Source organism: Rhincodon typus, chromosome 9 (genome assembly GCF_021869965.1).
Source record: "Rhincodon typus isolate 14 chromosome 9, sRhiTyp1.1, whole genome shotgun sequence".
Taxonomy (NCBI): domain Eukaryota; kingdom Metazoa; phylum Chordata; class Chondrichthyes; order Orectolobiformes; family Rhincodontidae; genus Rhincodon; species Rhincodon typus.
In genome coordinates this window covers 1,270,376-1,285,649 of record NC_063340.1, presented here as the reverse complement: position 1 = coordinate 1,285,649, position 15,274 = coordinate 1,270,376, and the positions used below count along the sequence as shown (strand labels likewise).

Sequence of the window (15,274 nt, the reverse complement as noted above, 5' to 3'; positions counted from 1 at the left end):
CCTCTCCCTCTCCCTCTCCCTCTCCCTCTCCCTCTCCCTCTCCCTCTGTAATTTTCTCTCTTGCTTTCTGATGCTGTGAGCTGCAGTGGATAGGGTTGCTTTGGACATCAACCGAAGACCAGGACCAGGGTATTTGGATTTGGCAGGCAGGAGGGCATCAGGCATTGGGTCAGCAGTGGTCTTGCACTGACCCAAATGTTCATGACCATAAGGCCGTTACTTCCAACTCTGCCTTAACTTTTTAAAAAAACCTTAAACTTTTGAATTGCAGCCTGTAGTGAATCCTTTAATAGCCATTGCTGCGCATCTAAATAAACGGAGTAGAGCTTGCAATCACAAAGGGCAGAGACTGCAGAACTGCTCCTGTTTTCCAACATCAGTTGGCCTTAGAGCACTTTAGCCAAGTGACTTGGATAATGTCATTGAGTGATAGGTGGGGCTTGAGGGGCTAAATAGTCCTCTCCTGTTCCAATTTTCCTTCGATATTGCAAAACATTCTGCCAATCCAGCATGAAAACACCCTACATTGAGCCTTTCCACACTAATTCTTTGCCTTAAAGTGGAGTTCCTCAGCCATTTATTGAAAATAAGAGATTTAATGTTTGAGTAACGCAGTCCTTCCTTTCTAACCATTGGACTGAAGGAAATAACTCAAACCTACCTGTCACACTTGTGAAGCATTTTATCAGCTCTGCTGCATAGAGTTCCTCATGAAAGTCCCTAATTCAACCAAACAGCATTAAAAATTAGAATCATCCATTCACCCTTTAGGGGATCAGTGATTTATGAATGTCTGACTTACAAATGCTCGTACCTACAAACACAATCCCATACAGGGGTATAATTTTAAACACATGACAAACGAATGTTTCCTGTACTGATGAGCAGCTGTCTTGTATTGTGTTCCAACTTGCCGTACAAACTGACTTGCGACCTTGATTCGAGAAGAGAACCCGTTCGCAACCCAGAGACTACCTGTACTGGAATTCTCAAATTAAACTAATAGAAATGAAGGGTTTTAATTCATACAGGGGATGTGGGCATCACTGGCTGGGCTAACAATTATTACGTGGATCTAGTTACCCTTGGGAAGGTGGTGATGAGCTGCCTTCTTGAGCCACTGCAGTGCATTTGGCGTAGGTATGCCCACAATGCAGCCTTTACAACAATCAACAATGCTGTGAATATCTTAGTATCTCAGCTGAAGAAGTTTGTGTGTTACAGGGAAGTTTGGACGGGTGTAGAAAGTTGATAAAACTGGAAAATTGATCTTTATTGAGAACTGAAGTGGTTTTTGAAAAGTCTGACTTCTCTGGTCCCTTTCTCAGGCGTACTGATAGTTTGTTGTAGTTAACCTTGAGTTCATGAAGTGCCACAAGACATTCACAACTAGATTCTGGCTGAGGTGTACCGGGAAAAAACAACAGAGAACCATAGGATCCCAAGTATCTAGATAATTAGAAAAAAAAGTTAACGTATTCTTTCAGTTTGCAGAAAATTGGTCACTATGCATGATTGTATGTCACTTCTAGCAAGTGTAAATGAACTAAATTATAAACTGGATTGATCATCTCTATTTGATTGTTAGTGTTGCCACTAGCAAAGTGAGGATTGTTGAGTAAATGCTGCTTAATCATGGACTCACATCTAACAGTTTAAATTTTGTTTCAGGTTTTGCCAGCATGAGCTGGTTGAGTACGGGGTCTGTGCTCTACCTATTATGAACAACCAATTAGCCAATTGCTGCAATATACCGAGTACATACTACCTGACATCACACTGACACTGAAATTTATACGCAATGTTGCTCAATTGTGTGGTAAAGAGAACATTTTCTTATTGACAGCAGTCCCCTGTTAGTGGAAAGATGTTTGCTGTGCATTGTGCAAAATCGCAAAAGGGCCAAAGGTTGCCACTTTCATACTTGAAAAGTGCCTCAACTTACCCTGGAAAATAATACCTCACTAAAGAAAATATCTCAAAATTTAACCAACAAGTTAAAGAAGCAGTTTCACACTGCCGCTATGCAGTAGCTGTATGAGTGATATTTCCCACAGACAGGATGCTATCATCAACAAGAAGTCTGAACTCTTTCAGTTTGGTGGTGCACTGCAACAGCTGGAATTGACACAATGTGAATGAAATCTCATCAGCATTACAAAGTTGACCCATCACAGAAGCAGATCAGAAACTAAATTGATGTGTCAGTGCCTGGAGAAAGTGAGTTAGGCGTTTAGCATTTTGCAAAATAGTTGTTGTGCATACTTAAGGCAGTACATTCCAATAGCTGCAAATAAAATAGCATTGCCTCTGCAATGGGCTTTCACATGGCTTTGTTGGGAGTCAGTTAGCTCCTTTGGCTGGACTGTTGACGTACAACTCAGAGTGATGCCAACAGTTCAAATCCTGTACCGGCTGAGGTTACCATGAATGTCCACTTCTTGACCTCTCCCCTTGCCTAACGTGTGGTGACCATCGGGTCAAACCACCACCAGTCATTTCTAGTGAGAGACCAGCCAGCCAACGGTGACTTTACCTAATGATACACGGCTCTATTAGGTTCATTTGGAATAAATTACATTCACTTTCTCGGTGGGTTTCATTCATTCCGAATAGTTTTAATGCAGAAGTTTTAAAGGTTTATACAATAATTAATCGAAACTGGGGATTGCCCAGCAGTGTCCAATGTTCTTTGAGATCCACTTTATTTTAACCCTGCAAACTTTAATGATGATCCAGACAATAAGGAAGGTAGTTCATTCTGAACTAAGCAGATACCAAATTCAATTCCGAATGTGATCAGATTCAGGACAAGAATTCATGTTATCACAACCAAGTGAGAAGGGATGAACAGCTCCCTTTTTTTAACCCTCTTTCAGTCACTGGCAACAGATATTTTTGTTTCTTTTTGAGCACATAACTAAGTTTAATTGAAGTGTGATAGTTGACCAGATGAGCAATGAAGGAGAGCCACTTCCAAGGTTTTCTTGAGTGAAAGGGAATGGAGTTTTATTACTTAATAAACTTGAGAAAAAATACTAAAATGCAACACCAAGCACATTAGCGCGAACGTGGATAATGCGTTTACAAAGGTGGGATTCGGTAGAGTGCCTATACAAACAGGAAGGTAAGGTAGTTGCTGTTTAAAGTTTTCTCAAATCCCTGAGAACTGTGAGAGTGAACTCAGAGTCCCAGCAGTTTAGCTGTTGTCCATTTTTGCAGGTAAATTTATCAGTGAACAGTCCTTGGTTTTTCCAAGTTGATGTTTCCTGGTTTCTGAGATTAGGAAAGAGAGAGTGGTTGGCAGAAGAGCTTTCAGTATCCATTCTGTTATCAGTCCATATCACTTAATGTTTCTTATTGCACACCACTGTTGTTAATATACCATTCCTTTGTGAATTCTGGTGTCTATATCATGTGTTTTATTCCAAACTGGATAGCTGTAGGTGACTCTTCATCTCTCAATATCTGCAGTTGTCATGCAAGTGCGTGTCTGCCAAGAAATGCAAGTTTCACGACACCTCACTATGTATCAGTGCTTCTTGATATAAGTGTTAATTCCAATGCAGCTGGTTTTGTATATTTTGTATATTCCACATGGGTTGATTGGGCTTGTCAGATGATCACAGCAGCCATTTTAATTCAAGAAAGTCTTTCGTTATTAAGTCAGTTTCACTACAATCACACCAGTGTTAATTAATTGTCCTTTACCTCATTGTGGAAAGTTTGGGTGTATCCGCAGGGTCGGTTTGAACTATCATCATGTCCTCTGTTGGATAGCCAAAATAATGTTGTTCTCATGTGAGTAATGGCCAATTGGCTGTGGAAAGATTTATGCCAAGATAATTTGATGCTTTTCCATTCTGTTTGTTCTCTGCCATAAAGGCAGGTCTTTAGCTCATTGTCTGTCTGCTGATGCTTCATTCTGAGGCATTTGCCATTGTCTGCCACTCTCTAGGGTTGGATGATAAGGCAGTTCCCAAGTCTACGTCAGCTGTAACAGGAGTTACAGTTGTTATTGTCTTCCAATTACTAGCCACCTAGCCAACTTAGCTAACTGCCTCACATCAATGCTTGCAGTATTGGAGAAAATTATATAGAGTGTACAACAAAGCCATGACCATTTGGCCCAATCAGGCTAATGCTAGTCTGCATGCTCCACATGATCATCATCCCATCTAAGTTCATTTAACCCTATCAACTTGACATGTTCCTTTCTCTTTCATACACTTGCATTGAGTCCCCTTGTATGCGTTTGTGCTGTTCACCTCAATTACTTGTGACAGAAAGTTCTGTATTCACACTACTGTATAGGAAAAGAAAAATTTCCTGAATTCTTTATTGGATTGAATAAAGACTATATTTATGATCTCTTCTGATGCCTTCATGAGTAGAAACTATTTCTCCTCAACAACACAAGACACATTATTGTAGCACCAGCCATGAGCACTGGACATGCTTCTCAGATGATGAAGAACTTTTTCAAAGTACTGTCACTGTTGTAATGCAAAAAATACAGCAGTCAGTTGGTGCAGAGCCAGCTTCCACAAGCAGTGATGTAATAATGATCTATGAGAATCTGTTACGGTGATATTAACTGAAGAGTAAATCTTGGTCATGATACCAGGTATATCAGCCTGTTCTTTTTTGAACTAGTGCTGTGGAATTCTTACGTCCACCTGAGAAGGCATAAACGGTCGTTCAACAATACAGCCCAGTTCAGCTTTGATTTTTATTCTTAAGCTCTGGACTTGGAATTGAACCTGGTACCTTATGACTCAGAGGCAAGAGTGCAACCAACCAAGCCGTGGCTAAAATTAACACCACAAAAGGAAAATACTGCAGATGCTGGAAATCTGAAATAAGAACAGAAAACGATGGAAATATTCAGCCGGTCAGGTCATATACATGGATGGTGAAGTGATATTCAAATTTCAAGTTGATGAACTTTCCTTAGAACTAAGTATTAATTCTGGTGGATGAAGATGGAAGCAGAATGTCTGTGATTGAATGCAAGACAGTAGAGAATAAATGTCAGAAGAGGTGGTGATTCATGACCAAAGAGTGTAAGAATGAGACAAGTACAGAAACAATAAAAAATATATTGTGTGAATGGCAGAACAAGAACAGCCGCCAGCCAAAAGCAAGCTCCGTCTTAGAATGAGACTGGAACTGAAGTTTGCAAAGAGAAAGGAGTCAAAATGAGGGAACAGAATACAATCTGAAATTGGTGAACTCACTGCTGAGTTTGGAAGGTTGTAAAGTGGCCTTCATTGGCCAAGGAGGAGGTGCCAGATTACCATTTCCCTCCTTTCTTTCTCACCAAGTCAGACTCAGACTCAGAAACTGTTGTGTTCAGAGTGGCTGGATGCTTCTGAAATGCAAGGTGAAGGAAGCTAACGTATCTGGTTATGTCTCACTTCTAGCTTCACCTCTCCTTCAATGGTGTGAGTGGCTTTACCCTGGCCCCAGGTGATCCAACCCGACATCCTTCCATCTACTTCGATAGTGGCTGATGGATTATTCTCCATCCCACCCTTCAACTTCCTCCTAACTAACCTTCTACTAACTTCCTCCCTTCCTCTCCTCTCATGGGCCAGCTGATGAGTTTTCTCTACCACCACCACCATCCCCCCCAACACTGCTTCCACCTTTCCTCCCTACCCCGCTTCCACCTTTCCTCCCTCCCTGACCCCCTCTCCATCACCGGAGGCAAATGCAAGTTGCAGCCAACTCCTTCAAATTAACTGCATTAATCCCTTCCCTTGACTGATTTCTCCCTGGACCAGGGAGAATTTGCAGCTAAACCTGTATATCTCTGGCACTGCTTTTCAAGCAAAGAGCCAAAAAACAGTCAATTTGTTAATTGCCTATTTCATAAAAATATCAATTTATCATATTGATGTCAGTGTATTTTTGTTCAAGTTTTGTTTTTGCTTACCTTAAAATTTGTTTCAGGACATGTTTAATGCTGCCAGTTAGATTTCAGCTACCTGGTCCTGGGTTTCTTGCTGAAGGGGAATGAGAGGCTCAAAAGCTTTTTGGAAAACTAGTTAGAGGATTTCTTTTTGCCCCAATAGAAACAAGAAGTGTTGGAGATTCTAAGCAAGTCTAATGGCAGAGAGAGACAGAGGTCTGGTCAGTGACCATTTGTCAGAACTCATACAGACTATGGACCCAAAACATTAAATCTATCTCTCTCTCCACAGATGCTGCTAGACTTGTTGAGTTTTTCTGCATTCTGTCTATATTTCAGATTTCTGCAGTACTTTGCTTTCGTACATGTCCATCATGCTGGGCATGTGTAAGTATAATTAGTTTCAATTTAAAATGAAAAAATACTTACCATTCAACATGAAGGAGGATAACTGGACCCGAAACATTAACTTGATTTCTCTCCACAGATGCTGCCAGAGACCTGTTGAGATTTTCCAGCAATTTCTGTTTTTAATTCAACGTAAAGTGTAGTTTTCAGTTAATATACCCATGTTTTTATTTAACAGATGGTTTTTGGAAGACATGAGGAGTGCTAAATGAGGGATAGCTGGCTGGCTGTGAGGTAGCAATTCAATCAACAGACTTTGAATTGCCACAACTCTGGATATATTAGTTTTTTTATTTGTTTTACGGCTGTTTTGCATATCGACAGACTTGTTCATTCTGAAATTAGTTTTGCAATTGATCAGTGTAACAACAGCTAATAGTGTGTCAAATGGTTTAGTATTATTCACAAACAAAATTGTCAACAATATGATATCACCAGAACAGCAATAAGAAGAAGTTCGAACCCTGCTTCCACCCATTCATGATTGAAGCAATCTAGGTGTTTACAAATATAAATGATAAGAGAACAGGAATTGTATTGTTTGAAATGGTTTTTAAAAATGTTGGTAACTCAGTTAACATGAAAATTGTGTGCAGCTGTAAAGTTTGTGTGGAACCTATGCCATTTTAATCATTTGTGCAAAATTATTTTAGCATTTTGCTTAACATTAGAACTGCATGGCATAAAATATCCACGTCACTCCAGCAGTCAAATTTTAAAATTTTCATTGTTTATTTATAGTTTTGGCTTTAGGATAAATTTGGTGGTCTAACTTTACACCCACCTGGAATATCTTTAGAGACCGCTTATGCTGACTGAGAGGATTTCGTTCCACAGGAGGCTCTTTGAAGTTGAAAAACAATGACTTTCATTGCTTTCCTTTACACTATCGGTTCCTATACGTCAGTGATGAAAGCGAGGTAGCAGCAGAAGACTTGTATTTGCTTTAAACAAAGAGGAGCTCAGATCAGTCTGATTTTTCATTCAATTTAGCTTTCTTCAATGGATTTAATGCAATATGAAGCTGGCTTGAGAAAAACACAATGGATTGGCAAGCTAACTGAATTAACCCAGCTTAAAGGAATAAATTTGTAAAGTGGCAGAAGTCCCTTGGCATAAAAAGGTTTCCCAAAATGGGATTTGCAAACTAATCATACTGATATTTTTACACCTTACTAGGCTTAGACTGATCTGTATTTGTTGGCAAATGCCAGGCCTTAGTGACATGTTATGGAGAAAATAAATATTACGACATTTATTGTACTGCAAGTGAGTTTGAAAAGCCTCTTTGTATTTGTATATTATTGCTATTTGAGTTTGCAGGAGGTATATTGAAGAAACCAGATTGCCAGTAATTAGACTTTTTCCTTTTGGATTATACTTCTAGATCTATTTGTGATGGTGTTACTTAACCAGATTCCATTCAATGGTTATAGCTGTTGATTTGTAACACTTCTGCTGCTGCAAAGTTACAAAAAATTAGTCTGCATTAATGTGTTTACATTTGTGTAAGAGGGAATAAGGTATGTGTAATCTTTTTGTTACATTATTCATCTTCTAATAGAATTCATCATCTCTCTAATATCAACCAGACTTAATCAATTTTTTATTAGAATTGTTTTATGAGCTTCAGTCAGCAGTTTTTTTAGAAATCTGAAATATAGTCCCGAAGCAGCTTTTCTCACAAGGGACAGTTGACTGCAGATTGAATATGTTTGTAAATGCAGTTTAAATATTTGTAAATGAGGCATTCTGTGATTGTAGGAGAGGGTAAACTGTTACCTTCTCTTGAGAATTCTGCATCCCATACCTCCTTAAGGCAAGAGAATAGGCCATTAGAGGACCCCCTCATTACTGATTGTCTTAATGCAGAGGAAGGGCACAGCCTTGGTAGCATTTGATAACCAGTTTCAACATTCAGTAGGCTAAGCTATTAGTCATGCATCTCAGCCTTTTTTTATTTACCTTCAAAACACTTAGAAATAATACAAGATTAGCAGCAGAATGCAATATTTTTGGGTACAACATACCCTGGTATCTGCTTTTCCCACACGCCATAGTTCTTGGGTCCTTGGGGAATGTCAGATGCATAATTATTGGAGATCTGGAAGAAGGTAGCTGAAAATTAGGTTGTTAATGTATTAATAAATTGCACAAAGATTTAGCTAATAAAATGTAAGTCAGCAATTTTTCTTTCTTTGTTCCACACTAGTTCTCTTTAACCTTTAGCCTGTCATAGTGAATTATTACAATTACCACAACATTAGAAATTAGTTCTTGTCAGAGAAGTGTGAGAAACTGGCAGGTAAATTGGTAATTTCCTATTCAATATGATAACAAGCTAGAGTAACAGAACAAAGCAATTACTTTAGATATTAGTATTTGATATATAGGGCTGATCTAAATCATGACTTAAAGATTCTTTGTGTGAGCAAAGATTTTATCTTTTGTTATACTTCATCTTTGCAAATATGTAGGAATTAAACTATTTTATTGAACATAAATTTAGATAAATGTTGGATAATGACATGAAAACAATTGTTAATCCCTGACAGAATGAAATGGAGGATCATCGTGCTGAGCGTTTGCGTAAAGCCACCGAACGTTTGCGAAGTCCTGTGGTATTCAATAAAGATTCAGCTGTGAGACGAACCCATCTTCAGTCATTTAGTCAGTATGTGGAAAGCAGACCAGGTGAGGAATTCTTAAGATATGAATGTTAAAATATTATATAGCATTTAATTTTCTCTCACTGCCAGAGATGCTTTTTAATAAGATTGAAATTAACCTCCTCTGTAAGAATAACCTCCTATGCTCAAGGTGAAGTTAATCATTTTAACCAATTTCTGAATATCTTACCCATTTTTTTTATATAAAAAGAGGTTAAAAGGCAGAGATCAATACAAGAAGATGCAAAGAAAAGAAATGAGGAAAGACCGGAAACATGTGATACAACTCCAAGAAAGCCATCAGAAGATGAAGTACTTAGTGTACGTTTAATTTTTCTGTGCTTTACTGATTGCTGATTATTTCTTGGATCATATAAAGAAATGCTGTCTTCATTGGTAAAAAATGAGATGTTGGGTTTTCAGATGTCAATCTCTCACATTTTCAATGCAAAGTGAAAGGGGTGCACCACTGAATTAGTCTGCAGTGTAGTGATAATTGTCAGATAAAAGATGAATTTTTCAGACTTGCACAGCCTCAGCATCCTTGAGACATTTCCATCAGGGCACTTCCCATAAAGAGATTCCAGTATTGATCTACTAGGAGGATTTTAATTATTACAAAAGTGGATACTGCAAGCTTCAGTTGGAAGGGAAAGTCACAGGAGACCTGCTAGAATTTCCCAGACAACCCATTTTGTTGGCATGGGTTAATGGGCGTTCAACCTTTCCATTATACAGATCAGCCATGAATTACCAGCTGAATAATGTTTGCATTAATATAATATATATGATAATTTTTTCACTTAATTAATGGGGAGGTTCAGCATAGTGGGAAAATGGGCTGATCATCTGTAAAATTGATATGTGGGAAAAATTTGATAGAATGGAAGGAAGGAACTCATTGATAGATTGTTGCCAAAATAATTCTGGAAAAAGGATGTATAATGTATTAACTTAACTAAGGTCATTTTTCCCAAAAATTTTACATCGATCATTATAGTGCATAAAATAGAAAACACATCCCATTGGCTATATTGACAGGTATTTACTACATGGTAAAGCATTTTTAAAAATGAGATTTCACATCGGAAGAAAAATTAATACTCGCATTTAACTTTTTTTTGGGACTTCTGATGGTTAGCTACACTTTGGGCAAAATGTGTAAGCACCAAAATATTTTTTGCGGCATACACTAGATTAAGAAAAGCATACCTTTTTATAATTGTATTATATATTTTGTTTAATGTAGCGATTTTTTTTTTCTTGTCAACAGAAAGGGTTCAAAGACACGAGTCAGTATGTTGTTGGAGAATTGGCAGCATTGGAGAATGAGCAGAAGCAAATTGACACACGGGCCGCAGTGGTGGAGAAGCGTCTTCGCTATCTCATGGACACAGGTACGGTGCCCAATTACACTGTAAACAGTTTTGGCAAATTGAGTGTTCACAAACTCTTATAGAGTTTGAAAATGTGAATCTTTGAAGCCTGAATGTTCAGCAAACTGCCTTGAAAATGAAAGGCTGTGAGTCGCAGCCACCTCTCTGGGCACTGGTGATAAGAGTGCCTTCATGGGAAGTGATAACTCACCCTGATACTGTGTGAGCCAGCACTATTGAACAGTGTGTTCATCCATGCAGAGCTGGAATACATATCCGTGCCTCATTGATATGCTGCAGCAAAATGTGAGATCTCTACTGTTCTACTGATTCAGAGGAAAACAGTTGGCCTGCTGAAGCCAAGTACTGCATGAAACATATACAGTGCAAATGGAAGCTTGTGTTGACTAAACAGCGAAAATTTGAGTGTTGTTATAGATACTCCACAATTATTTTTCACAAGAGTAAGTCGGAAGATTTCCATGTTATTTTCAGCTTCCTTTACAATAATAGTATGACAACATGATGCTCTGATACGCAAATGTATTACTACGTACACAAGTTGTATTCAGTAGATACTGGATTAAGATAGCTATTTTTAAAAAACACTTGTCATGATTTTAGACAGAAGGAAATAGGACAACAGAGCCAAGTTGAAATGTGGTGCCGGCCTTTACCTGGCTAACGTCACTGAAATATTTAGGCCTGTAAGTTCATTCACCCAGCGCTCACATTTTGGGTGCAGTGCAGAAACTAAAGATGCCAAAATGGAGAGCACGAATTGTATACATGTAGCCAGAAATGTGTTCCCCGTCATGTTGGTTGAGGATAAACGAGGGACATCATTCACCCAAACCTGAACCAATTGTTAGGATCTTTGAATAAGCAATAACTTTTGATTCAAGTCTGCTCTCCAACTTTGGTACAGGCTGTCAGACTGCACTAAGGGAAACCTATGTATCACCTGCAATTAATAAAGCAAGTAGCTTATCTGAGTTTGGAACTAGGAGGATCAGGAGTGATCTACTTGACCCTGCATTGAAGAAATTAATAACCAATGCTTCCTGCCCTCCTCTCGCCAAATCAATCAAATCAGGCCCGCTACTTTGATCTCCCTTTTTTATTCTCGCGCAATCTCCTTTGGTCTTTGCTGGAAGGCTATTATGCTAACTCTATTAAATGAGCACCAAATCCCAATATCTGGAAAGCATCAGACTTCACCATTCCTGTTTAGGATATTCATCTAATCCTGCCCCATTGGGCCATGCACCTGAATTTCCAAATCTTTATGCACTCGTGAAATACAACATTTACAGATTTGTCACTCTCCAAGATGCTAAGTGACCATCTTTAAAATTTAAAAGCTCAGTATAAAATGAATTGCAATTGTTGCTCCTATTTAAAATTATTGTGTCTCTCTTATTCCAATGCCAGCCCAAGCACATTAAGTAGAATTCCCCAGCCAAGATTTTAAACTGGTGACAAGTTTTTTTTTGCCATTCAAACATTTGAACTACCTGGTAGCAAAATACTAAAGTGTTCTTGGTTTATGCCTTTTGTATATTTAAAATTTTCAAGTCAAAGCAAGTGATTTCAAAGTTGCATCTGGCTAACATGAGACTAAGACTCAAGTGCTGAAAGGATTTTGGAAGATTTGGCAGATTAGATTTGCTAAAATGGCTGTGTGTTCAAATGCACAGAGATCTAAACGTCAGCTGGGTTTTTCACTATGTCTGTTTTTATTTTCCCTATGATTTTTAATTTCAAGTAATGTAGGATTGAGAATGAGACAAGAAAAGTGAGTCGCAAATAAAGAGAGCTGCAGTTCTGTGATCTTAAGTGGAAAGAAGATTGGACAGTGTAAGAAATCTGCTGTTGATTTAATACCTGCCCTTTCTGGAATGCAGACCAAGTTCATTCTCGTAAATTTGCAACCTATCTACCTTTTTCTGAATAAGCCAGTAGCCAGAAATTTGTTTTTGGCTGATATTCATATTTCGAGGTGTTGAGTATCTATACAGTAGTAGCAACATTATGTATCGTTTCCATTGTGGGCATCACTCATTGCAGCCAGCACCTGAGAATCCAATTGTTGTACCTTTCCATTCATACAGCAGGGGGTTTGAATGAAGGAGACCTCAGGAAGTACTTGCTACATCAGGGGGTAAGTTTCACAGTGTGATTGTAACCAATTTTGACAACTCGGTGAGGTGAGATCCCCACAACCCCCTTCAAAATGATTTGAAAAGGTGTCTCTTTCCCAATTGTTTCCATACTTGCTCTCACTTTCGCTTATTCTTGCTCCCACTCTTTGTCACTCTATTGTGCTTGATTTCTGGTTTCACTTGTTCTTGTTCTCGCTCTCTCTCACTCTTTCTCTCTCACTTTTTATTTCTTGTTTTTGCTCGCTCGTGCTCTCGCTTTCTCCCAGGCACAGTGGGAGCTGTGTTTCGCATAACAAGAGGCAACATGTGTTATGAAATCTGGCCCACCTTAGCTTCAAAACCTTAGCTAGAGAAGGTGAGCTCATCTTCAAAGAGCGAGTAAGTCACATCTTCATTGGTTTCCATTACTAAGAAGTGTGGGGAGTTATATTGTATTTGCTGTGAAACTGTATGGAGTTCTTTAATGTATTTTGTTTCAATAAAACTGAGAATGATTTGAAACTGTCAGCCATCTCAGTGCTGTTTCAGTCTGTTTTCCCTATTTCAGATGTCAGTTATGGGACCAAAGTTCTACATTAATGATTGCTGAGTTTCGCTCTTTCTAACTGGGTATTGGTAAAAGGTTGCAGTGCATATTGTAAAGGATGAGAGGTGTATTTGCTAGAGTGGTTGGTGCCCAAGACCCTAAATGAATACTTGATACAAATGCTATAAATTGTGATAATGAGTGTGCTGTAAGGTATATTATCTATATATGTTGATACAATTATTTTGGATCTTTTAATATTGAACTAGTGACATATAGGTTTTCTGTGTCAAAGTGGATTTAGTGATTAACTTGTAAGTGTCTTTGCAGCCATGGTGATTTCTTTTAGAATACAGTATTAGAGAGAGACTTCCTGGAGTGTAATGGGGTATTGTTTACATTGGGAGAATTTATGAATGAACAAAGTAAACAATATAGTGTATTAGACTTCAAATTGAAGATGCTGGAATAGATGTTTTGACTTAGGGGAACATCTGTAACTTGGAAGAAAGCTTTTTTATTTCAACCAACTTGGGCAGTTTTGCAGCAGTCTTGGCTGAATTTAAATGTGCGAAGCAGTTTCAAATGTGCGAAACAGTTTCGTCTGAGAATGGGAGCTAGTTTAGGACTGTTAAGAAAGAGATGACATGTATGTAGGGAGTTTAAATGTTCCAGACCAGAAGTGCTTGTTTAAAACCCTGAAGGGGTTATGTAAAGCTGAGAAAGTTTAAACGCAATTATATGATGGATCATGGAAGAGATTATCAAATTTTCATGCCTGGGAAGTGAAACCACAGCTAAGTCAGACCTACATGAGCTAAAGAAGGAAATTCTCTCTTATATATGAGTATTCATATGGAATGCTGTTGTGATAAGTGGGATTGTATTCTTACCATATTTCAAAATCTTTAAATGAGTGTTGTTTGTAAATGCTTTGGTTTATTCTTTTTGTACATTATAAACCTCTGCTTTATTGTTAAAACTAAATCTGCAACATAAAATAGGCTGATATATCACCACAAGATAGATGAATTGCTAATGTGTCCTCATGTTGCTACTTTTCCCTCTACTAAATGACATGTTTTGTACAGTTAATGAATAGAGAAGTGTATTTAGAAAGAACATACAAAGGGTGTGCTGTTGCTACCTCAGTTCCACCCAGTGCAACACTGGAAGTGATCTGAGGAATTCCCAAGTGAATGCTTTGTGTCAAAGCAGGACACTTTTCATATTAATATTCACCACCAACAAGGTACAAGAGAAAGTGGAGTCTGTAACACATTGTATTAACATTACAAATTGAAATGCCAAGTTACAAGTTAAAAATGTCAGAACTGATTATATTTCTGTGTAATGAGCTATATAGAATTTTGAGTAACTGAGTATTAGTTCTAGCACATCAAATAATTTACTGAGAAATTATACCATTGAATCGCAAGAAGTATGATTGATTCATTTAGTACTGTATGCTTTTCCTTTAAACATTGTCAACTAGTTTTGTGTCTGCAGGCTACGTTGTATTACAGTTACTGTTGAATTGTTGCAGTACTTTAATAGCGCATTGCATTTGAATAGTACAATGTCACAAACCTCTGGAACTTGCAAGTGGCTAATTTTACCTCATTGCAAGAAATAACAATGAGCTAGTTGGAAATCTCTCTCCAGTTTTGTGTCACTTCTGTTGGTGGTTTCTTACTTACTGGTAAGGTGGAATGAGCGTTACATGTTTTAGTCAGACATTTCTCTACCTAAGGAAACTTTGGATGAAGTTGGCATTTGCGGTGCTACAATAGCACAATCCTAATTGCCACCACACTGATGCACTGCAGAAATTCTCTGCTGGTGATGAAAGTAACTTTTAAAAATGTGCCCTTTGTCCATAACAGAATTGCTTTGATGCTATGGTTTGTGCCAGTGAAGCTGATATGTACTACAAAATGCATGTCCTGCATGAAAGGTGCAGGGCTGGATGAACACAGCAGGCCAAGCAGCATCATAGGAGCAGAGAGGCTGACGTTTCGGGCCTAGACCCTTCATCAGAAAAGGGGGAGGGGAAGGGGGTTCTGAAATAAATAGGGAGAGAGTGGGAGGCGGATAGAAGAGGCATAGAGGAGAGGATAGGTGGAGAGGAAACAAACAGGTCGAAGAGGCGGGGATGGAGCCAGTAAAGGTGAGTGTAGGTAGGGAGTTAGGAAGGGGATAGGTCAGTCCAG

At 38.5% G+C, this 15,274-nt stretch overlaps 1 protein-coding gene across 1 annotated transcript in view; it reads left to right on the top strand.

Moving 5' to 3' along the window:
* Nucleotides 1–15,274, top strand: part of ehbp1 (EH domain binding protein 1) — a 191,815-nt gene that overhangs the window by 122,917 nt on the left and 53,624 nt on the right. Inside the window, exons 10-12 of the mRNA XM_048600883.1 lie at nt 8,881–9,019; nt 9,206–9,315; nt 10,268–10,391. Of these exons, the coding sequence (XP_048456840.1) occupies nt 8,881–9,019; nt 9,206–9,315; nt 10,268–10,391 (373 nt within the window). The remainder of the gene's footprint in view (nt 1–8,880; nt 9,020–9,205; nt 9,316–10,267; nt 10,392–15,274) is intronic.